The sequence below is a fragment of the Ananas comosus genome, linkage group 1 (genome assembly GCF_001540865.1).
Source record: "Ananas comosus cultivar F153 linkage group 1, ASM154086v1, whole genome shotgun sequence".
Taxonomy (NCBI): Eukaryota; Viridiplantae; Streptophyta; class Magnoliopsida; order Poales; family Bromeliaceae; genus Ananas; species Ananas comosus.
The window spans coordinates 14,262,986-14,285,950 of record NC_033621.1 but is presented as its reverse complement, the minus strand read 5'-3'; the positions used below and the strand labels follow the sequence as shown (position 1 = coordinate 14,285,950).

General features: G+C 37.5%; 3 protein-coding genes across 3 annotated transcripts; 1 reads left to right on the top strand and 2 right to left on the bottom strand.

Moving 5' to 3' along the window:
• Positions 8,508–12,840, bottom strand: LOC109716329 (cystathionine gamma-synthase 1, chloroplastic-like). Its single transcript, XM_020241740.1, has 4 exons — positions 12,837–12,840; positions 9,625–9,920; positions 8,783–9,169; positions 8,508–8,639 (listed from the first exon to the last, which is right to left on the bottom strand). The coding sequence occupies exons 1-4, from the start codon at positions 12,838–12,840 to the stop codon at positions 8,508–8,510; spliced, it is 819 nt and encodes a 272-aa protein (XP_020097329.1).
• On the top strand, positions 12,894–14,634 carry LOC109709236 (extensin-3-like). The gene is made up of 2 exons (XM_020231362.1): positions 12,894–13,868; positions 14,280–14,634. Exon 1 carries the CDS (start codon positions 12,940–12,942, stop codon positions 13,831–13,833), a length of 894 nt encoding a protein of 297 aa, XP_020086951.1. The 5' UTR covers positions 12,894–12,939; the 3' UTR covers positions 13,834–13,868; positions 14,280–14,634.
• On the bottom strand, positions 20,116–20,685 carry LOC109716266 (skin secretory protein xP2-like). The gene has a single exon (XM_020241635.1). It carries the CDS (start codon positions 20,683–20,685, stop codon positions 20,116–20,118), a length of 570 nt encoding a protein of 189 aa, XP_020097224.1.

Genomic DNA, 22,965 nt, shown 5'->3' with positions numbered 1-22,965 from the left:
ATTTATAAAAACAAATAATGTATTTAAATTTTAAAATTAAAATATTATTGATTAATTCAGATTTCACAAATTCAAATATTGAATAGTAAAAATAAAATTTTGAAAGACAGAATAATCTGTGGTTCAAATGAGTTCTATATATTTTTACCGTTTGTTATGTTATTTTTCTAATCACAACTATTACTTGAGATAGATAAGATACTCGTCCAATGTATGAGAATTTTCGAAGCATTAGATTTTCTGTGAATCTGCATCTATCAATTGAGATGAATTTTTATACAAATTGCAGCAAATGTGAAAAATCTTTTCCTCTAATTGTAAAAAAAAATAGAAAAAAAAAATCTTTTCCTCTAAAGGAAGATTATTGAATTTTAGTGCCCAATTATCTTGCTTGGAGTGGATATGCCCATATGAGGCTAAACAAGTATTAAATTCTCTTTGTGTAAGCCTCCAAAACCTACCGATTGTGTTCATCTTTCCACAAACTCGAATACTAGGAAAATTCAAATATAATGAAGTTCAAGTTTCTCATAAGCCAACTTTTCTTTTATTAGTTGCTTATTTTGATGCAAGTAACTTACTTGAAAGTAAGTTACCTTTATTTCTGCTGTTTGTTTTGTTAAAATTTAGCTAAGTACGTAAGTAATTTTTCAGCCCTATTAGTTTTTATTTCACCACAACTATCTAATCTAAACATAGATAAATTTTAATTAAATTACTAATTAAGATAGATAATATTTTAATAATTTTTATTAAAAGTGGAGAACGAAAGAAGTCAACTGAATTTATGACTTACGATCAAGTTCATCGAGGTTCTTATATCAAAATAAATGCTACTATTAATACCACTATTTCACAATTATTATGTCCACTCTCCAGCCCTTTGGCTGGATTTGGTCAGCACTCCCACTCAAATTTGATTAAATTCGAATTGTATTCTTTTCTTTTCTATAGTTTTTTATATTATTAGTTGTTTTTCAATTTTTTTCTCTATAATTTTCTAGTTTTTTAGTCTCTTTCTTGCTCTTCTCTTTTTCTACTCAGGACTTTTCTTTCTTCTGAATTTTTCGCTCGACGTCATAACTTTTAAGAACATCTTTCAAACTAAAAAATTTGGAGTATCTGGAAGTGGAGAAGTTTTTGATATGCAGTTTGAAGTCGGGAGTTTGAGCAAGATCGAGATCTGGTTGATTGCTTTTGCCTGTAATTTTCTCTATGCTTAGTTTCTTTAGTTATAGGCATTAAGGTTTATGCGTTTGATTTACTTGTTAGGTGGTGGATAGAGTCGAGGGACTGATCTATATATTGTCTCCCTATTGTTTTCTTCTATTCTAGGATAGTCAGCTTCATCTTCTTCTGTTTAGTTTTAGAGAGATTTTATTTTTTTAAAAAAATGTACAAACACATCATAAACTTTTAACTTTTTTTGCAAATAGGCATCTCAACTTTCAACTTTGACAATCACGTCTCCTTAACTTTAACAAATAGTGCACTGTGCTTCTCTATTCACATCTCTACTCAAGTGAATTTACTTATTATATACACAGGATTTTGATCTGATGTCGTACCCATAATTCTATAAGACTTTAAGATATATAAAAAAAATTCTTTGAATTTTGATAATTAAATATAACTGTTGAGCTAATTCGGCGCGAACAGCTGGCACGCCGAGTCTATACCAGTACAGCGGTCTCAGCGGTGCACCGAGAGTACATTAGGGGCACCAGAAGGAACACGAACCGCACCAAAATCGAGGGAGTTATAGCAACCGCAAGCAATTATAGACGGTTCTGATCGGTCGAAGGTGGTCCAAAATAACAGGAAATAATGGCTGATCGTGCAAGGGCTATAACCAACTCAAGGGCGACTCTATAAATAGGTTCATAACACCCTGAAAAAGGGTTTTTTTCCCCTGCGAACAAAAGACCACCCTTATTTTATCGCATCTTTCCTTCCTACATTTATCGCTTTTTCTAGGAGTAGCTTGGTAATTTAGAATCCTGGAGTCTGTCTGCCCCCTGGGCATCACTCCGTTGTAAAGTAAAACCCTTCTTCCTGTACTCTCTACTGGTTCATTCAATAGAAAGTCATTTTCGGCTCTTTAGGCCGGCCAGATCTTGTGTTGTGTTAGCCGTTCGGCTCATCTCCTGGTCGAGTTTCCGGCTTCCCATTCGGCTCATCCGACCGAACCAAAGAGAGAATAGAGTTTTCGGACCCTGCTAATTAGATCCCTCATCAGCCGAATCCCTTGTTCAGTAAAAGGGCGCACACTTCGAGGGTCATCTTTCGGAGCCGTTTCAACCCCGACGCGCTTTTTGAGGAAGATCTTTGACTAGGTCAAGGGTCGGGACGATCGGCACGCAACAATTTTTTGGCACGCCCGATGGGACTCAACTTTTTAGGTAAATTTACATTTTATACAAATTATGGCTGATGAGAATGCCATGAATCTCCGTAACATGGCCGTTCCTAGAAATTCTGGGAGCGAACAGTCCAGTAATTCGGAGAATGTCGTAGAGCGCCAAGCGATTTTACCTGCCGAGGGTGAGACTAGTGGTCAATCTGGCCAACAGGAGCCTAGTCTGGCGCTTGGACAAATGACGCGGGTCCTGCAAGTTTTGGATCAAAATAGTCATGCGAGTACTGCACGGCTAGATGCCATATTGGCCGCAATCACGGCCTCTAACGAGAACATAGCTCGAAAAGGGCAATTGTTGACTCGGAATGATCAACCAACATTAGGCTTACAAACGCCTCTGATGGCACCGATGTTACAAAATCCTGTTACATCGGTAAATGGTCAGCCCCAATACCAGGGGGCACCATATCAAGCGGCTTATAGACCGGCTGTCGTTAATGTCGGTCAACAACCGGAGATAGCGTGGGGGTTACCACCTCCTCCACCAGTAGCAGTATACCAGCCTCAAATTGTAGGGGTTAGGGGGCAGGCTCCAAATGCATAAGGGGTTAATCCCTTGGTACAAAATCTTAGTGTGCCACAACCACCGAACCTAGCACCAGCGCAAGCTCCTTTACAAGGGATTAATAATGAGATTTATATGCAAATAGAGGAAGCCATCCGGAACACCTTCGGAGTAGATACAAGGCCGGCAATGCGGCCTGTATTTAGATCACCTTACCTTGCGAATATAGACAGAGAACACTCATATCTGGCAAATTGGAAGATGCCGAAGTTTGACAAATTTTCTTGCGACGAGATCGAAAATACGGTCGAGCATGTCGCGCGATTTTCTTCAAGTTTTTTTTTTTTTCTTGTGTGTGCTTGTTCTTAATAAGACTTGGATTTGAGTCAAATACTAATTTGGCAACTCTTTATAATCGAGAGGGGCCTCTTTATACATTTTTTTCTTTTTCTTTTACTTTTTCTTTTAATAAGTTTCATACTTTGGTCTTTTATCTTTTTGACTCCATTGTGTGTTCGTCGATCAGCTTGAGAGGCGCCCGAGTCTCATCGTACAGTGATAAGGATAGAGGGTGATAATCTTATTAAAAAATAAATAAATAAATAAATAAAAGTGGGCCACGTGATCTTTTGAGTAAAGAAAAGAAGCACCAGAGCTTTGTCGCGTACGTCATCAATCTTGTGCTTGCATGCAATGATTAAAAGGAAATTTAAAAAAAAGAAAAGAAAAGAAAGTGGCTAAATTGCAGCACAAGTCCCGCAACTTTGAGAAGCCAACATTCCAATATTTCACTGCCACTTACAAATAGAAAATATTATTAGATTTGACAAATCGACGAGTTGGATAGCTTGCGGACGGATCATTGTATCTGCAGGTTACTCATAATTTTTTTTTAAAATTTTATATTTTTTAATTTAAAACACACACACACACTATATATATATATATATATATATATAGAGAGAGAGAGTTAGGCTGGTAAACTATCGGTAGCACGGAACCCTCCGTGCTACCAAATTGTTTTCAATGATGCGACTTCCAAATTAACGATCGATTCCGTTAAACTTAATCTACACTATTAAAAGTATTTGAAAACCAAATTTCATAATTTTTCGACATCATTTACCTATCAAACAAGTAATCTAAAAATGAACGGCTGAAAAAAAAAATCTCATAAAAAATGATGATAAAAGACTTGAATTTAATATCAGAGGTGATAATCTTACTTTAAATAGTAAAAAAAATTTTCTATAAAGATTTCATCAGATTTGGATTGTTTTACACCGTTAAATTTACAAACACATCACATCTACCATTAAAATTGTCAATTTTAAAACCTTTTGATCACTAGTCAAATGTTATCAAAAAATTATGAAATTTAGTTTTCAAATGCTTTTAATAATGTAGATCAAGTCTAACAGAGCTGATCGTCGATTTGAAAGCCGCATCATTGAAAACAACTTGGTAACACGGAGGGCTCCGTGCTACCGATAGTATACCAGCCTAGCTCTCTCTCTCTCTCTCTCTCTATATATATATATATATATATATATANCTGGGTATGCGGGTTACCCATAATTTTTATTTTATTTTTTGCTCTTATATTTTTTAAATGCAAAACACAAATATATAAATTTTAAAAGTGTAATATAATTTATTATTTAAAATATCATAACATACAATAAAAATATTTAAAGTCTTAAAGTAAAAATATTTCATAATATAAAAGACACGCAATGAGAAATTAGGATTAGAATTTTTATGATGGATAAATAAAAAAAAATATTAATTAAGAAAATATATTTGTAATTAAAAAATATATGTGTGGATATCTATGGATATTCGCAGGTTACCCAAAATACCCACAGCTTAATAGATACCTATCCGTTTTCTCGGTAATTTTTTGGGTTGAAAAAGCTGGTATCCATATCAGTAAACTTATGGATAACCTGCGGACACCCATGAGTATGGATCGAGATTGTCAAGATATAAATATTACTATATTTTATAAAGGAGTATGTAAATTATATACTCTCTCATTCTAAATTTTTTTGGCCAATTTGCATAAAAAATCTACTAATTTTGGACTTTTGCAAAAGTGGGCCACCTTTTTCGTTTTTGCAAATTCGGTCCGATTTTTCAGCAAACTGACCAAAATACCCTAATACCTTTTTCTCTCTCCTTTTTTTTTTTCTCTCATTCTTTTTTTCTTTTTCTTCCCAGAGAGCGGTGGAGACAGAGGCGGAGGCAGAGGCCTCTCCTTCTCCGCTGCGCCCGCCCTCCTCATCGCCTCATCTAAGGAATCCACCTCATCCTTCCGCCGCCTCTCCTTCTCCCACAACGACACTCCCACGACTCCGGCAGCCGCTTCTCCGGCCTCGGCGCCCCGCACCCCTCACCTCTCCGCCTCCGCCCTCTCCTCCGTGCTCTACCCCTCCTGCCGCCCCACCGAACCCCCTGCCCCTCCGTCTCCGCCCTCTCCTCCACCGTCAACGACGACGTCCACGGCATCGGCATCGTCGTCGGCGAGCTCCTACGTCCCTGCCGCCTCGGTTTTTAGGAGATTTTTGTTGTTATGGTGTAATGGTGTAATGGTGTAAAAAAGAAGAAAGAAGAGGAAGAGGATGAGAAGGAGAAATGGTGCAATTTTGGGCGAAGTGGTGCAATTTTGGGCGAGGTGGTGCAAATTTCACTCTTAAAAAAAATTACACTGTTTTAAAAAAATTTGCACTGTTTTAATGAAAATTGCACTATTTCATATAAAAATTACACTCTTGTAAAATAGACTTTACACTCTTTAGGTCAATATTGCACCATTTAGAAAAATTTTGCACTATTTCATTTCTTTCTTTCTTTTTTCCTCTCTCTTCTTCTTCTTCTTCTTCTTCCTCCTCCTGCGGGAGCAGCACCCCCTTTTTTCTTCTTCTTCCTGCAGGAGCAGCACCCACCCTACAGGAGCACCTCCCCCACCCCCGCCGCCGCCGAGGAGGCCGCGGTGGCGACTCGGCGCATGAGCGCGGCGCCGCCCAAAAAATAAGAAGGAAAAGGAAAGAAAAGGATAAGTTGGTTAGTTACCGGCGATGATGTCAGCGCCGCCGCTGATGAACTTGGAGACGCGGTGTACGACGACGTCGGCGCCGAGTCGCGCGGGGGAGACCACCATGGGCGTGAAGGTGTTGTCCACCACCAGCTTCACCCCCTTCTCCCTCGCGAGTCGCGATCGCCGCCAGCCGCGGCACGTCCGCCACCGCCAGTGTGGGGTTCGCCATCGTCTCCACATAGATCACCTTTCGAATATATATAAAACAACCCTTAATTAATTTTCACAAGCTTAAACTATAAGAGAAAATGATACAATTAACAATATACAATGCTCATATATATATATATATATATAATGAAAATTGATAACCTTGGTGTCCCCCTCGTGGACGGCGGCGCGGACGGCATGGGTGTCGTCGGCGTTGACGAAGGTGGCGCGGATGCCGCAGGCGCAGGGGAGGAAGTGGGAGAGGAGGGTGTAGGTGCCGCCGTAGAGGCACTTGGAGGCGACGACGTGGCCGCCGGCGCCAACGAGCTGGAGCAGGACGGCAGCGATGGCGAACATGCCGGAGGCGGTGCAGTAAGCGGCCTCGGTGCTCTCGAGCGCGGCCATCAGCCGGCCCAGGTTGAGCACGGTGCGGGGGCTGTTCGCGCTGTGCTTGGCGAAGGAGAACCGCGCGCGCGCGATCGCGGCTGGGGCGGCGGCCGCGCTCATGTGCCGCGTGGCCGCCGTGGCCTCTTCGGCGGTGGCGGCGGCGGGGGAGGTGCTCCTACAGGGTGGGTGCTACTCCTGCAGGAAGAAGAAGAAGAAGGGTAGGTGCTACTCCCACAGGAAAAAGAAGAAGAAGAGAAAGAGGAAAAAAAATAGAAAGNAAAAATGATGATAAAAGACTTGAATTTAATATCAGAGGTGATAATCTTACTTTAAATAGTAAAAAAAATTTTCTATAAAGATTTCATCAGATTTGGATTGTTTTACACCGTTAAATTTACAAACACATCACATCTACCATTAAAATTGTCAATTTTAAAACCTTTTGATCACTAGTCAAATGTTATCAAAAAATTATGAAATTTAGTTTTCAAATGCTTTTAATAATGTAGATCAAGTCTAACAGAGCTGATCGTCGATTTGAAAGCCGCATCATTGAAAACAACTTGGTAACACGGAGGGCTCCGTGCTACCGATAGTATACCAGCCTAGCTCTCTCTCTCTCTCTCTCTCTATATATATATATATATATATATATATTAAAAATGTAACATAACTCATTATTAAGAAAATATATTTGTAATTAAAAAATATATGTGTGGATATCTGTGGATATTCGCAGGTTACCCAAAATACCCACAGCTTAATAGATACCCATCCGTTTTCTCGGTAATTTTTTGGGTTGAAAAAGCTGGTATCCATATCAGTAAACTTATGGATAACCCGCAGACACCCATGAGTATGGATCGAGATTGTCAGATATAAATATTACTATATTTTATAAAGGAGTACGTAAATTATATACTCTCTTATTCTAAATTTTTTTGGCCAATTTGCATAAAAAATCCACTAATTTTGGACTTTTGCAAAAGTAGGCCACCTTTTTTGTTTTTACAGATTCAGTCCGATTTTTCAGCAAACTGACCAAAATATCCTTATACCTTTTTCTCTCTTCTTTTTTTTTCTCTCGTTTTTTTTTTCTTTCTCTTCCCAGAGAGCGGCGGAGACAGAGGCGGAGGCAGAGGCCTCTCCTTCTCTGCTGCACCCGCCCTCCTCATCGCCTCCTCTGAGGAATCCACCCCTTCCTTCCGCCGCCTCTCCTTCTCCCACGACGACACTCCTACGACTCCGGTCGCCGCTTCTCCGGCCCCGGCGCCCCGCAACCCTCACCCCTCCGCCTTCGCCCTCTCCTCCGCGCTCTACCCCTCCTGCCGCCCCACCGAACCCCCTGCCCCTCCGTCTCCGCCCTCTCCTCCACCGTCAACGACGACGTCCACGGCATCGGCATCGTCGTCGGCGAGCTCCTACGTCCCTGCCGCCTCGGTTTTTAGGAGATTTTTATTGTTATTGTGTAATGGTGTAATGGTGTAAAAAAGAAGAAGGAAGAGGAAGAGGATGAGAAGGAGAAATGGTGCAATTTTGGGCGAAGTGGTGCAATTTTGGGCGAGGTGGTGCAAATTTCACTCTTAAAAAAATTACACTGTTTTAAAAAAAAATTGCACTATTTTAATGAAAATTGCACTATTTCATATAAAAATTACACTCTTGTAAAATAGACTTTACACTCTTTAGGTCAATATTGCACCATTTAGAAAAATTTTGCACTATTTCATTTCTTTCTTTTTTTTTTCCTCTTTCTCTTCTTCTTCTTCCTCCCTCGGGAGCAGCACCGACCCTTCTTCTTCTTCTTCCTGCAGGAGCAGCACCCACCCTACAGGAGCACCTCCCCCACCCCCGCCGCCGCCGAGGAGGCCGCGGTGGCGACTCGGCGCATGAGCGCGGCGCCGCCCAAAAAATAAGAAGGAAAAGGAAAGAAAAGGATAAGTTGGTTAGTTACCGGCGATGATGTCGGCGCCGCCGCTGATGAACTTGGAGACGCTCTGTACGACGACGTCGGCGCCGAGTCGCGCGGGGGAGACCACCATGGGCATGAAGGTGTTGTCCACCACCAGCTTCAACCCCTTCTCATCAAAAACAAATCAGTAGTAAACTGAGCAGTTTACTACCGATAATATATATATATATATATATATATATATATATATATATATAGAAAATGAAAATTGATGATCTTGGTCCCCCTCTCGTGGATGGCGGCGCGGACGGCGTGGGTGTCGTCGGCGTTGACGAAGGTGGCGCGGATGCCGCAGGCGCAGGGGAGGAAGAGGGAAAGGAGGGTGTGGGTGCCACCGTAGAGGCACTTGGAGGCGACGACGTGGCCACCGGCGCCAACGAGCTGGAGCAGGACGGCGACGATGGCGAACATGCCGGAGGTGGTGCAGTAAGCGGCCTCAGTGCCCTCGAGCGCGGCCATCAACCGGCCCAGGTTGAGCACGGTGCGGGGGCTGTTCGCGCTGTGCCTGGCGAAGGAGAACCGCGCACGCGCGATTGCGGCTGGGGCAGTGGCCGCGCTCATGCGCCGCGTTGCCGCAGCGGCCTCTTCGGCGGCGGCGGCGGCGGGGGAGGTGCTCCTGCAGGGTGGGTGCTGCTCCTGCAGGAAGAAAAAGAAGAAGGGTGGGTGCTACTCCCGCAAGAGGAAGAAGAAGAAGAGAAAGAGGAAAAAAAAATAGAAAGAAATGAAATAGTGCAAAATTTTTCTAAATGGTGCAATATTGACCTAAAGAGTGTAAAGTCTATTTTAAAAGAGTGTATTTTTTATATGAAATAGTGTAATTTTTATTAAAACAGTGTAAATTTTTTTTAAAATAGCGTAATTTTTTGTTAAGAGTGCAATTTCATCAGTTTCTTTTTTCTCCTATATTTTTTGATCTTTTCAGTTGAAAAAAAATATTATTTTTATTTTTTATTATTCTTATTTTTTCTACAATTTTTTTTTGTTACCACATCTCCCTTACTTTCTATCGCAACCATCGCGACATCGTCGAAGGCGATTTCGCCGCCTTCGACGACGTCTCAGCGTTCCGACGCACGGTGAAGGAAAAGAGCCTGCGTTTCGACGTCGCCGTGCCCTAATGGAGAAGAAGGTGGCGACGCGGCCTCAGCAGGGTCAGAGGCGAGGAGGGCGGAGGGGGGAGGGGTGCGGGGCGCCGGTGCCGGAGAAGCGGCGGCTGGAGTCATGGGAGTGTCGTCATGGGAGGAGGAGAGGTGGCGGCGGCGGCCAGCAGAGGGGGTGTCGTCATGGGAGAAGGGGAGGCGGCGGAAGGAGGAGGTGGGTTCGTCGGAGGAGGCGATGAGGAAGGCGGGCGCCGCGGAGAAGGAGAGGCCTCCGCCTCCACCGCTCTCTGGGAAGAGAAACAAAAAAAGAACGAGAGAACAGAAAAGAGGAGAGAGAAAAAGGTATAAGGGTATTTTGGTCAGTTTGCTAACAAATCGGACCGAATCTGCAAAAAGGAAAATGATAGCCCACTTTTATAAAAGCCCAAAATTAGTAGATTTTTTATTTAAAAAAATAAATTTTTAGCACAAAAATAATCTGACAAGACAGGAGTCCATTTTGAGCCTTTAGATGTCGGAGCCTAAGATTTTTATATATTTTTGAATGTATGGATAAAAGTCTTCCTTAAAAATTATATAGAAAATTCCCATGATTTAATTTATTTTTACTTTGAACCATGCAACTCAAAAAATGCACCAAACTATCTTATGCTTTTATCTCTATTTTTAACTAAGAAATTTATTATCAAATAGAATAGTAAAGTGAATTTTTTTTTGATAATCACAGAATAATTAAGTATAATTTTTTGAACTATAAAGTGATAAAATAAAAATGAACTCAACTACATAGCGACAAATTGAAGTTTCCCAAATTATATTCATGTGCAGTAATGTTTAGAAAAAAAAATGATCTTTTATTTAATTACTAGATATAAAATTTGAAAGTAATGTAGTAATAATAAAACAGACTCTATGTATTAATATCAAATCCATCTATATAGAAAATGCTGATAAATATTAATTGTATCATCTAGGCCAAAGACATTCTTTTTTAAGGAGTGCTAGGGCTACAATTCTTTTTTAAGGAGTGCTAGGGCTACAATTCTTTTTTAAGGCTAGGGCTACACTTCTTCGAATAAAGATTGTAGAGATTTCGATTTCTTTGGATTGTAAGCTTAGTATTTCTCTTTCTTTAAGGGTAAATTGCATTATTAGTCTGTAGCCTTCTCTTGATTCTCTCATTTTAATTCTCAATTTTTATTTTTTGCAATTGATTCCTAATATTTGCCAATCTCTTCTTATTAAATTGTATGGAATAGCCTGACTATTTTCGAACTCAGAATCTCATATTCTGATGTCATGTTGCACTATACGAAAGAACTATGTTATCTAAAATCTTAAACTATTAGAAAATATTATTGTTATATTGTTAACATTTCTCTTATGTGCGCATATTGCGTCAGGCCTAATCTCGCCACCTTAATGTCGTACTGCTACTTTTTTTGGAGTGTTTGACATTCTTGGCATTGAGCTACACGTACACACCAGCAAACCTTTTAGAAAACTTGAAATATATAATGTGGAGATTTATTACTGGAAACTATCAGATTATAACTGCGATTCATATCAGAACATAAGACTTTATTAGAGTTGATGAGATCTTCCATCAAAATTAATATGAATCTAAATGGTTATGATAAAATATAAAGACGGAGAATCGAATAGCGAAAAATATATTTAAGGACCAAAGTGGGAAAATAGATAAAGGTTAGGTCCAACCGTGCAATTAACTCTTGGTTTAAAAAACTAAAAAAGTATTGTGCCATATATGATGTATCTTTATTTTTTGCAGATAAAAAAAAAAAAGAAAAACCTACATATAAAAGCAGTACTCCAGTACCGTACGTAATGAGTTGTAATCTACGAGCAAAAGTTAAAAAAATAATAAAAAAAACTTTGATGTAGAAAATAGTAAAAAAAAAAAAAAACTGTGTCATGATGCTGACGTGTCTAAATTAGCCAATTGTGGCACGTTTTCCGCCCTCTTAAGCAATCAGTTGACCGGTCAAAGCACGTTTAGTTTGTAAAAGAGTGAATTGCTATGCTAGTCCCTGAACTTTAACTCAAGATTCATTTCGGTCCTCAAACGTTTGATTAGAACCTAAACTCTTACTTAAGATTTTATTTTCGTCCCTGAGATTCGAATAGTGTCTCATTATAGTTCCCACCTTGGAACAAAATCATTACTTGCATCGAGTTTGCTTTATGATCGTGCACTACAAATTCTATAGGTCCTTTATATTCTAAGTAATATTTCTAATTTAACAGTCCAAATTTTCAATAGAAAATTAATTATTAATTACTCGTAAATGATGGGACAAATGATCAACAAATGGGTAGTACATGAATGGACAGATACACGATTGTAATGAATATGTAAAATGACTATTTTTTCAAAAAATTTACGCACTCTACCATCAAAATAAAAAATTTAAAGATCGAAATAAAATCTAGCTAAAAGTTTCATGATTAGAAATGCAATTTACCAATAGTAAGTAAAAATAAGAAAAATGCTAAGTGTGTAGGGTGTATATTTTATACCCAAGAATCAAAAGATTTGACAAACCCTTTTGAATTTTATGTTTTAAAAAAAATGATAAAACAAGTTAATGCACGCAATGGAGAGGCTAAGGGTGGCTGTACAGAGACTCCCTCAACTATAGACTATTCTAAAATAGCCCTCAACTTTTTTTCTTTTTTGAATGAGATCTCCTTTAACTTCTAATTTTTTAGAGTTAAGTGGTTTTAATAAAAGCAATTTTAGAGATTTTCTTAAATTCATTAGGAATTTTACCAAATTAATAACGTTAATTATCTTTTAGTAGATAAAATTAGAAGTTAAGGGGTCTCAACAAAAAAAAAAAACAGTTAATGGGACTGTTTTAGAATAGCCTATAGTTGATGGGGTCTTTTACATGTTTGCAGATAAAAAAAGGAAAAAGCTACTTGTACACTCCAATTTAGTGTACATCTTATACCCTATCGATCTAATAGATCGGAATCATTTACTAGCCACTTAATGTGATTAATGAAACTATTATACTTATTGGATGAATAGAATGTAAGATATACTCACGATTGAAGTGTATGAGTAGCATTGTTGGATAAAAAAACTACAAAAAACTACAAAGCAATTGTTTAAATTTCATGGTTTCTACCATTGCTAATTAAACACCAAGTTAATTAAACACCAAGTTAATTACCCATGGAACTCTCTAGCACCAAGGGTGAAAAATGTGGCTATATAAAGAAGCCCAAAGAATCCAAGGAGAAGAGCAACCCACCAAGGCAACAAAACTAGTGAGAATGTTGGGAGGGAGAGGAGGGGAAAAGGGGGAGGCCATGGCCTCCCTACTTCTCACTCTCTTGCTAGTGTTTCTCTCTCTGAGTTTACCTCTCAAGGTACAAGGAAACTACCTCTACTCTCCTTCCCCACCACCATTACTAGTACCACCCAAGGAGCACCACCACCCTCATCACCATTACCTCTACAAGTCACCACCTCCACCACTTTACCACTACAAGTCACCTCCACCCCCTTCTCACCATCAATTCCCCCCCTACCATTACAAGTCACCACCTCCACCTCCTATTTACAAGTATAAATCACCACCACCACCTCCTCTTCACTACCATGAGTCATCACCACCACCTCCTTACCATCAACTTCCACCCTACCATTATAAGTCACCACCACCACCTCCTCCTCCTCTTTATAAGTATAAATCACCACCACCTCCTCAACATCAACTTCCACCCTACTATTACAAGTCACCACCTCCACCTCCTCCTCTTTATAAGTATAAATCACCACCACCACCACCTTACCATCAACTCCCCCCCTACCATTACAATTCACCACCTCCACCACCTCCTACTTACATACACAAATCACCACCACCACCACCTCTTTACCACCACAAGTCACCACCACCTCCTCACCACCACCATCATCATCACCCCTACCATTACAAGTCACCACCACCACCATCTCATCCTTGCCACTACAACTCACCACCTCCTCCAACTATTTACAAGTATAACTCACCACCTCCACCTCATTATCACCACCATAAGTCACCACCTCCATACCATTACAAGTCACCACCCCCACCTCATGGCTACAAATACAAATCCCCACCACCTCCACATGTTTACCACCAATATCCTTCACCTCCTCCCCCTCCTTATTACAACTAAGCATGTTGTATGAAGAGTGCCCAAGAGAAATGGTGGTAAGGCCCTTCCTAACTAAACTAATATTTCTGATAAAAAAATAGCAACAAAATTGCTTTTGAGTAAAAATGTATATATGGAGACCCCATGTTGAAATGACTTCCTCAACTTTATTTTTTTTAAAAAATAAGTAATTTAGTCCTATTAATTATGAATTTTATCATGTTTAACTAACAATTTTATTAAATTCAATAATTTTAGTTTTTTAGTAAATAAAAACTATAATAATTAACTATTAATAAAATAGTATAACTTAACTAATTACTAGAATTATTTTTTTAAAAAAAAGAGAAGCTCATAAGGTGCTAATTATATAGTTTGTGGTGGGTCTCCATATATTAATTATTACAACTTACTTGAGTCAAACAATGCTTTAGCTAATTACAGCTTCTTTTTACTTCAATTCGCAGGATAAGGACAAAGGGATTTGTAAGATGGTAGTAATGAAAAAAGAAGAATAAGAGAAGATGTATATGATGCTTGTTTAGCAAACTGGAGAGGGGAAATATCAAATGTAGCATCTCTGGTACTTTTATTGCAAGTAATATGGAAATCTAGTACTGCTAGAAGCTACTTTATGTGAACAATGGAGGAGAAGTTCCAAAGTAAAGCTACAACAATTAATATATGTTCTCCTCTAAAGTAAAGATGTGTTAAAAGCAGTGCAATATATGTTTGGTTATGGTTAAAATTAATGTATTTTCCTTGCTGCAATTTGTGTAAGTGCTTTCTCTACTTAATTTGAGTATCCTGGATTAATGACTAGAAATGTTTAATTGTTGGTATTAATTTATGAGGAATTCTTGGAGAGATAAACCAACTAATATCGAGAACCATGCATTAATCATCTACGTACGTTTTGAGGGGAATTTAAATGTGAAAATAACAAATAACAATACTAGCTAGTTCTTCGAGAGGTGCCTAAACAATTCAAAAAGAAATATTTAATTAAGAACAATGCTATGCATATACTTTATGTATACATGTAAATTTTAAATTCATAAATTTTTGGGATAATTATTTATATATCCTTCAAAACTTTTAAAATATCTTATATACCTATATTTTTTTTATTTCAAATATATCCTTGTATATTTCTTCATTATTTAAAAATATTTTCGCTATTAGTATCCGCTAAGTCATCTTGGATTGAATCTAACTTAAATTTCTATTAGAGTTTAAACAAATTCAAAAACATACCTCTTTTGTCTTAATTTAAGGACAAAGAAAAAAATTTGGTGATCGTAGAAAGATATATTTAAATTTTAAAAGAGCAAAAAGTCACAATATTTCTTTCATCCCTAATTCAATGACAAATATAAAAAATTGATAACAGAAGAAGAATATATTTGAAATAATAAAATAATAATTTTATGAAGATAATTAACGGTTTTTTTTTAATAGTTCACTAACTGAATTTAACTCTAAAAGTATACGTGAAAAAAACTTAAAAATTTTTAAAAAATATATTTTTTATATTAGCCTTCAAAAGTGGGTAAATAAAAGAGTTTAAAATTTTTTAGAAATATATAAATAATTGTCTCTAAGTTTTTGTGGCCTATTTATATATACTCTTTGAATTTAGAACGTACAGATATTGGGTCTGATCAATTTAAGCTATAACAATTTCACACGTGGCTGTGGTATTATTGTGTTAAAAAAAAAAAAAAACTAAAGATGTGCCGTGCCGTAGAAAAGGACGCGACAGAGCATGCATTACGTACGTTGAACGCGGTGGCCGTACGTCTGATTGGAATGCTACATCTATCTATATCACGAAGCCACGAACCCTACCCATATAATAGTGGACTGACCTCATTTAGCTGGTAATTTCATGATTAAAAATTTTGAAAAAAAAAAGAGATCAATTTGCATAAAAAAATCTACTACTTTTGTATTTTTTTAAAAACGGGTCATCTTTTTCGATTTTACAAATTCGGGGCGAATTTTCAGCCACCTGACCAAAATTTCCTCGTCTACCTCCGCCGCTCGCGTATTCCCTGAGATACGTATACCCTAACGTACGGTTCTCGCAGGTATTAAATACGCCCCTTGCGCTTTACGCAATCTCGCTCTCATCGAAACTCGGACCAAAACTGCCCTGCTATTTGCCAGCCTCGGTATTTGCTATTCGACGCTAAGAAATTAAATTTGCTGAAGTTAAATGGTAAGAACTACACGACCCGCAAAAGAAATAATAGTGCAACACGAGAAAAAATGGTGCAACAGCCCTTCGAATAGTGCAACAGTCCTTCTAACAGTGCAAAAGTGCAAAACTATTGGATTTTTTATGCAAATTGGCCAAAAAAAAAAAAAGCACACTAGTTATGAAATTAAAGAAAAAAAGATTTCTCCATTAGGGATCTTCTATTGCACCTAAAAAGGGTCTATTTAGCATAAATAAAGTATATAATCAACTTTGAAAGAATAAAAATATAAATTATTTTTAATTTTTGGATACACAAAAGGATTACTTGACTGCAGATTAAGATATTCATCTTTCAATATTATATAATAATTTTTAGCATATTGTTAAAATGTCTACTAATTATTTTTTCTGAATATTGTAACGATTCTGCCAGCCACCTTTTAGACACATCATGGCTTGCACAAAATAAAAAAATTGTAGCTGTTCATCAACATTTATATTCCTAGTCTCATTTTTCAAGCCCCTTCCAATTAGCTCAACTCGAAGCTCAATAAATGTAGTGGTCGTCATTTTAAAGTAATGGTAATCTCTCTCTGCTAAATGACCATTCAAAAATGTCACAAATTAACTAATGGTTGCTAAAAGGTTGTCTACAACATTACCACCTGTACAATATAATATGGGATGCTATATAGCCTGGTCAAGGAGCGCAAATATTTGACCCCAATAGCTATTATTCTTATCTAATATTATTATAAGATTTGCATCAGTTGTTTTAAAAAAAAATACAACGATATAATCACTCACCCATCACTGCTGCCACAAAGACAACGTAATCAAGAAGATATCACAAACTATAACAAAATTGCAATCAAGCAATTAAACATAGAAACTTAATTAACTGAAGAGAAATGTCTAGTATGACACAGATAAGTCAATTAAAACTTTTATACAAACACAAGCAGAACTAGTAATATTTCTTGAAACATAATATGAGAAAATACATAAGCACAACAAATAGATAAACCGCATGACTAAACCCAACATATAGATAACCAAAACAAATACATAACCAGTATACCTAAACACAACATATAGATAATAACAATGAAGAAACTACAACCAACATAAGCACATAGTTCTACAAGCCAGGAAAATATGACTATTGCGACTTGGCAGTTGACCCGGCCATATGAATGCAAGTTCGTCATTCATGATCATAAAAAGTTGTCTATTCTTGTCATCTTTTTAATACATTGCGTGCCGCCAAAATATACTTATTGGTTATCCTCGGCAGATTAAAAACTCTCATCATGCACTCATCGATAGAAGGAATATTTGATCGATTGGTAATCTTGTGCTGATAAATTTATCATACAAGATCAAACTTTGTTTTCCTATTTCAACAATCTCCACTATTGCTTCATTTTCTATACCGCTTTTCTTCCTTTGACCGGATGAAGTTATATGTTTGTATGAAGGATTTGAGTCAAAGGGGATCGAGCTCTCTTCCTAGCAATGCTATGATCAGATTCACTAGCACTATTGAGCACAGAATGTGAGATATCATCAACAGTAAGGTTGACATTCGTAGATGAGCTTGATAACCTTGCTTCGGAGGGATTAACTAAGAAATTAATCTATGACATTCAAACTCCAATAAAAGTATCATCCTCAGCCGGAAAAGATGAGGATAAGCTATTAATTGTCTGATTTGCCACCATTCCTGAGGTATAATCATATCTTCCGGTGGTAGTAGTCTTTTCCGAAAGAAATTCAATGTCCTTATAGAGTGAAAAATATCTATCCGTACACTTCGCTTGGTGGTTTTTTCTGAACAGATATTATGAACATTTTAATAGTAAAATACTATGCTATCCAAATAAACTGAAATCAACGTACGTAACTAAAATATACCGTTATGATGTCCTTCCAGTCATTTGGGTCACCTGCTATATATAGGTATATTTTGTACATTAAATATCTCAGTTCCACCTATTTTTATTTGCTAGACTTTGGTAGGTCATGTAAGTTTTCTTCAGAATCTTGAGTCGGTTTTTAATTTATTCCTCGATGAGTTTCAGGTTGGTCTTAGAGTTGAATTCCTAATTATCCTAGTCCAAGCAAAGTGAGTAAGACTCTTTTTATTGACGTAGTTACCTAATGTATGTTCTTTCGTCATGAGACTGAATAAATTTGCATTCAAACTCAAATTGTTTGTCTAATTTGCAGTTCGCATTCAACTTTGACTTTGCATTATGCTGCTACCTTGATTTTGCATTATGCAGGTATCTCTTGGTTTTAGATTATTTTGGTATTAGACACTGCACTTTACTTAAAAACAGACTTAGATACTTTCTTGAAAGGAAGCATCTAGAAATTAATGAATTTGAGTTGTGCATCACGAATTCTTCATATTATAAAGCATATTCAATAGGGACATAAAGGTAAGGTAATTATTTGTATGAGTAATGCTTCTATACTTTTTTTTTTGATTACCGTTCATTTACGCGTATTCAACGGCTCAGATTTAGTTTTTTTAATATTGTGACCTGCAATAGTAGGTCACTTTGGGAGAGATACCGGTTACCAGGTACCTCAAAAAAGGATATTTTTGTCTTTTAATATATGAGCAATTTAGTCATTTTACATCTATTATATTTTCAAAATTTTTATTTTTTCTTTGTTTCCTTTTTCTCTCTCTATCTTTCCTTTCATAATTTGGCATTTCATATAAGAAAATTTTCAAATAATTTGACAATATGATCATTGAATTTAAACTTTCAATAGTAATATGAAATTCCTCTAATTTAAATTTCACTTTTAATNGTATTTTCACCACCTTTTGGACTAAGCTTATGTGTGTGAGAATCCCTTTAATTTTAATTAAGAGAAAGTGTGTCTTGTTCTCCATTGTTCTTGTTCTTCTTCTCTAGTTTGGTTTGATCTTGGGCTAGTGGTATTCTTGATCCACTATTTGAAGTAGTGGGTTTCCAATCTTCGGATCTCGCTATTTCGTTACAGATATCATATTAAATAATACGAAATAATCGTTATTCTTTAAAACTTAAGCTAGTAAAGAATGGTAATTTTATATTTTTATATTCAACACTTAGCTACAATGAGCCCCAACAAGTTTAGCAAATATAAACTCGGCAAGTAATCCGTCAATACTTGTAAATATATATAATCAATCTTATTCAGAGTAGTAAATCTATCAATCTTATGATTGGAATGATGGCTCATGTGACTCTTGTGATTTCCATCCAGCATTGAGTAGGGATGTAAACGGGTCGGGTTTGTATCGAGTTTTTAAAAATTCGAATCCGAACCCAAAAATCAAATTAAAATTTGTATCCAGACTCGAACCCGGCAGATTTTAAAAATTCATACTCATATCCGTATCCGACCAAAAATTCGAAATCCAAACCCGGCGGGTTTTAAAAATTCATACTGTTGAATAAAGATCTAAGGAATAAAAATTATTAAATATTTTATATATTATATAAATAAATAAAAATAAATTTATGTATATATATAATTTATTCGGATTTGGGTTTGGGTTTGGGTCGGGTAAATACAAAATCCATATCCGTATCCATATCCATCGGATTTTATTTTCTATACCCATAACTGAATCCATACCAGTTTAGCTCAGGTAAACCCGCCCCGTTCAAATTCGGATTCGGGCAATATTTCAGATATCCATACCCGTTGACATCCCTAGCATTGAGTTGCACTGAATAATAAATCCATGCCATCATCAAATGCTAATATACAAAGGAGACATTTGGTTTAGCGTAAAACGAACCAAAATAATATTATTTTCAGTATGAAAAAAGTTTTTCATTTTTTGATTCGATATTAAAAAAATTTTCATACAGGTAATTTTATAAATTTGAGAAAAAATTGAAATTTTTATTTTTTGCTATTTTTTGACATAAACGAGAACTTGAGCTATGTAAATATTTTTTTTATTCATTTTTTCCACCAACCAAACATATATGAATTTTTTTCCGTTCAACCAAACATATACTAATAAAAAAAAATTCCTACAAACAAAATACTATGAAATATAAAACTAATAGTATCTATAACTATATATTATTCCTCAATAACTGCAGACAAGTCGCGAGGAGGTCGAGGCGCGGGGGAGGGCGCTGCGCGCGGGCGCTGGCGCGGGCGTAGCCGCGAGCGGGAGCGGGAGCGGGCGCGGCTCGGGGCGCGGGCGCGGCGCGAGGCGGGCGCTGGCGCAGGGGCTGGCGAGGCGCGCGCGAGGGGCGCGGGCCGCGGGCGCTGCCGCGGGCAGGAGCGGGCGCGGCGTGGGGGGAGCGCTGGCGCGGGGGCGGCTCCGGTGTTGGCGTGGATGCGAGCCGACGCGGGGCGCGGGCGCGGCGAGGGACGGGTGCTGATGCGGGGGCGGCTCCGTCGCTGGCGTGGACGCGAGCCGACGCGGGGCACGGGCGAGCGCCGGCGTGGAGCGCACCGTGGCGGGCGCACGGGCGCGCGGCGCGGCGCTGGGTGCGGGCGCGGGCGCGGTACTGCGCGGCGCGGCGCGGGTCTGTGCGGAGCCAAAAAACAGCGGGGCTCATAGGGGGGTTTTCTTGGGGTTCACGAGGCCATTTCGGCCTCGTGGACCACGTGAGAGTGAAGTCCACAGTAGACATCCCTCTCATTCTATATATATAAAATTTTATTTATAAATATTTATTTATTTATTATATATAATATTTTATTTGTAAATAGATATATTATTATATAATAATTTATTATATAATTTACTACTTATTTTTATAAAATATAAAATATATAAATAAATGTTAAATAATTTAGACTACTGGTATTAAATATAAATATTAATTTTGTAATACTGAGCATTCACATATAAATTGTACTTTAACAAATAACAAAAATTGATGCTGTTTAAGTTAATTTTTTATTTGATGAAAATTAATTGCGAGAATCATAAATAATAATTTCTCTTCTCATTCACTAACTACTGGAGACCTACGATACCTACTAAAATTATTTCACTAACTATATAATGGGGGACTACTATACCTACTAAAATTTTTTGATGTACTTATTGCACCATTTAAATTCTGAAATTAATTTTTATAACTAATTTTTAAAATTATATTTTAAAATAACTACCGGCAGCATTGCGCGGGTCCCTTAACTAGTAAGATTAATAGGTGAATAACTAATAGTACAATGGCATCTTTTCTTAAAAAAAAAAAACAATAAAACACATCCGATTAAAAAGTTACAAAATATCTCCTTGCAATTTAGTCCCATTCTCAATTATCTTTTTGCATTAAATATTATATCAATTACTATCATGCACTTACCTATCATCTCAAAATTTATCTAAACAAATTGACATATCACATTGTTCTATAACTCAAAAAATTGAGAAAAATGTTGGATAAAAAAATTTGGCCAATTTGCATAAAAAATTCATTTATTTTGGGCTTTTGTAAAAGCGGACCACCTTTTTCGTTTTTGCAGATTCGGTCCGCTTTTTCAGCAAACTGACCAAAATACCCTTATACCTTTTTCTCTTTCCTTTTTTTTTCTCTCGTTCTTTTTTCTTTCTCTTCCCAGAGAGCGGCGGAGGCGGAGGCGGCCTACTTCGATTTTGTCCGGCACATCCTTATCCTCGCCCGCACACCCCCCACCTTTCTCGCTTCCGATTCCGCCGAGGCCGCGTTGCGATATTCTTTTTTTTCCCCCTCTCCGACTCTTCTCCATTGTCTCCGACGACGACGCCTCTCTCGCCCTTCCCCGCCCTTCTCGTCCTCTCCTTCTCCCTCTCCCTCCTCCTCTGCCGCCTCCGACGACGACGCATCTTCGCTGGCGCCGACGCCGACGTCGACGCTGACACCGTGGAGGTCACTGCGGCGCTGCAGCCTCGGAACGGGTGGTCCTTAGCGGCGTCGTCGCCGGCGCCGTGGCCATTGGCAGAGAGGGATGACAAAAAAAAATTATAGAAGAAGTAAGAAAAAAATTAAAGATAAAAATTTATAGAAAAAGAAGGATAAAGATGAAATTGTATCGTTAACTGCAAAAAAAATTATAATTTGCACTACTTAGGATGTAAACTGCACCTTTAAGATAAAAATTACACTCTTTAAATAAAAATTACACTCTTTGGGAGATATTTACACTGTTTCTCCTCTTATTACACTCTTTCAGATGTAAAATGTATTCATTAAGATGAAAGTTACACTCTTTAAATAAAAATTATACTCTTTGAGACATATTTACATTGTTTCTCATCTTCTTGCACTCTTTGATATGTAAACTGCACCACTTCAAGAGATATTTATACTGTTTCTCGTCTTATTGCATTGTTTCTCCTCTTGTTATATTATTTTTTTATCTTAAACTGCACCCTTTAAGAGGGAAAACAGTGTAATAAGAGGAGAAATAGTGTAATAAGAGAAAAAATAGTGCAACAAAAGAAGAAACAGTATAAATATCTCTTAAAGTGGTGCAGTTTAAGATAAAAAATAATATAACAAGAGGAGAAATTGTGCAACAAGAGGAGAAACAGTGCAACTTTCGTTTAAAGAGTGTAACTTTCATCTTAATGGATGCAGTTTATATCTAAAAGATTGCAATAAGAGGAAAAACAGTATAAATATCTCCCAAAGAGTGTAATTTTCGTTTAAAAAGTATAATTTTTATTTTAAAGCTGCAGTTTACATCTTAAGTAGTGCAACTTATAATTTTTTTTGCAGTTAACGATGTAATTTTATCTTCATTCTTTTTTTTCTATAATTTTTTATTTTTATTTTTTTTCTTGTTTCTTTTATAATTTTTTTGGTCACCCATTTCTGCCAACAGCCACGGCGCCAGCGACGACGCCGCTAAGGACCCCCTATTCCGAGGCTGCAGTGCCGCAGCAACCTCCACGGTGTCGGCGTCGACGAAAATGCGTC

Coding starts and splice junctions, on each gene's coding strand:
- LOC109716266 (XM_020241635.1), bottom strand. CDS start 20,685: ATGTCTACTGTGGACTTCACTCTCACGTGGTCCACGAGGCCGAAATGG.
- LOC109716329 (XM_020241740.1), bottom strand. Junction 9,170..9,624: donor ACGGCGACGTCGAAACGCAG/GCTCTTTTCCTT, acceptor TTCTTCCTGCAG/GAGCAGCACCCACCCTGCAG. Junction 8,640..8,782: donor ACGCCGACGACACCCACGCC/GTCCGCGCCGCC, acceptor TTTGATGAGAAG/GGGTTGAAGCTGGTGGTGGA.
- LOC109709236 (XM_020231362.1), top strand. CDS start 12,940: ATGTTGGGAGGGAGAGGAGGGGAAAAGGGGGAGGCCATGGCCTCCCTA.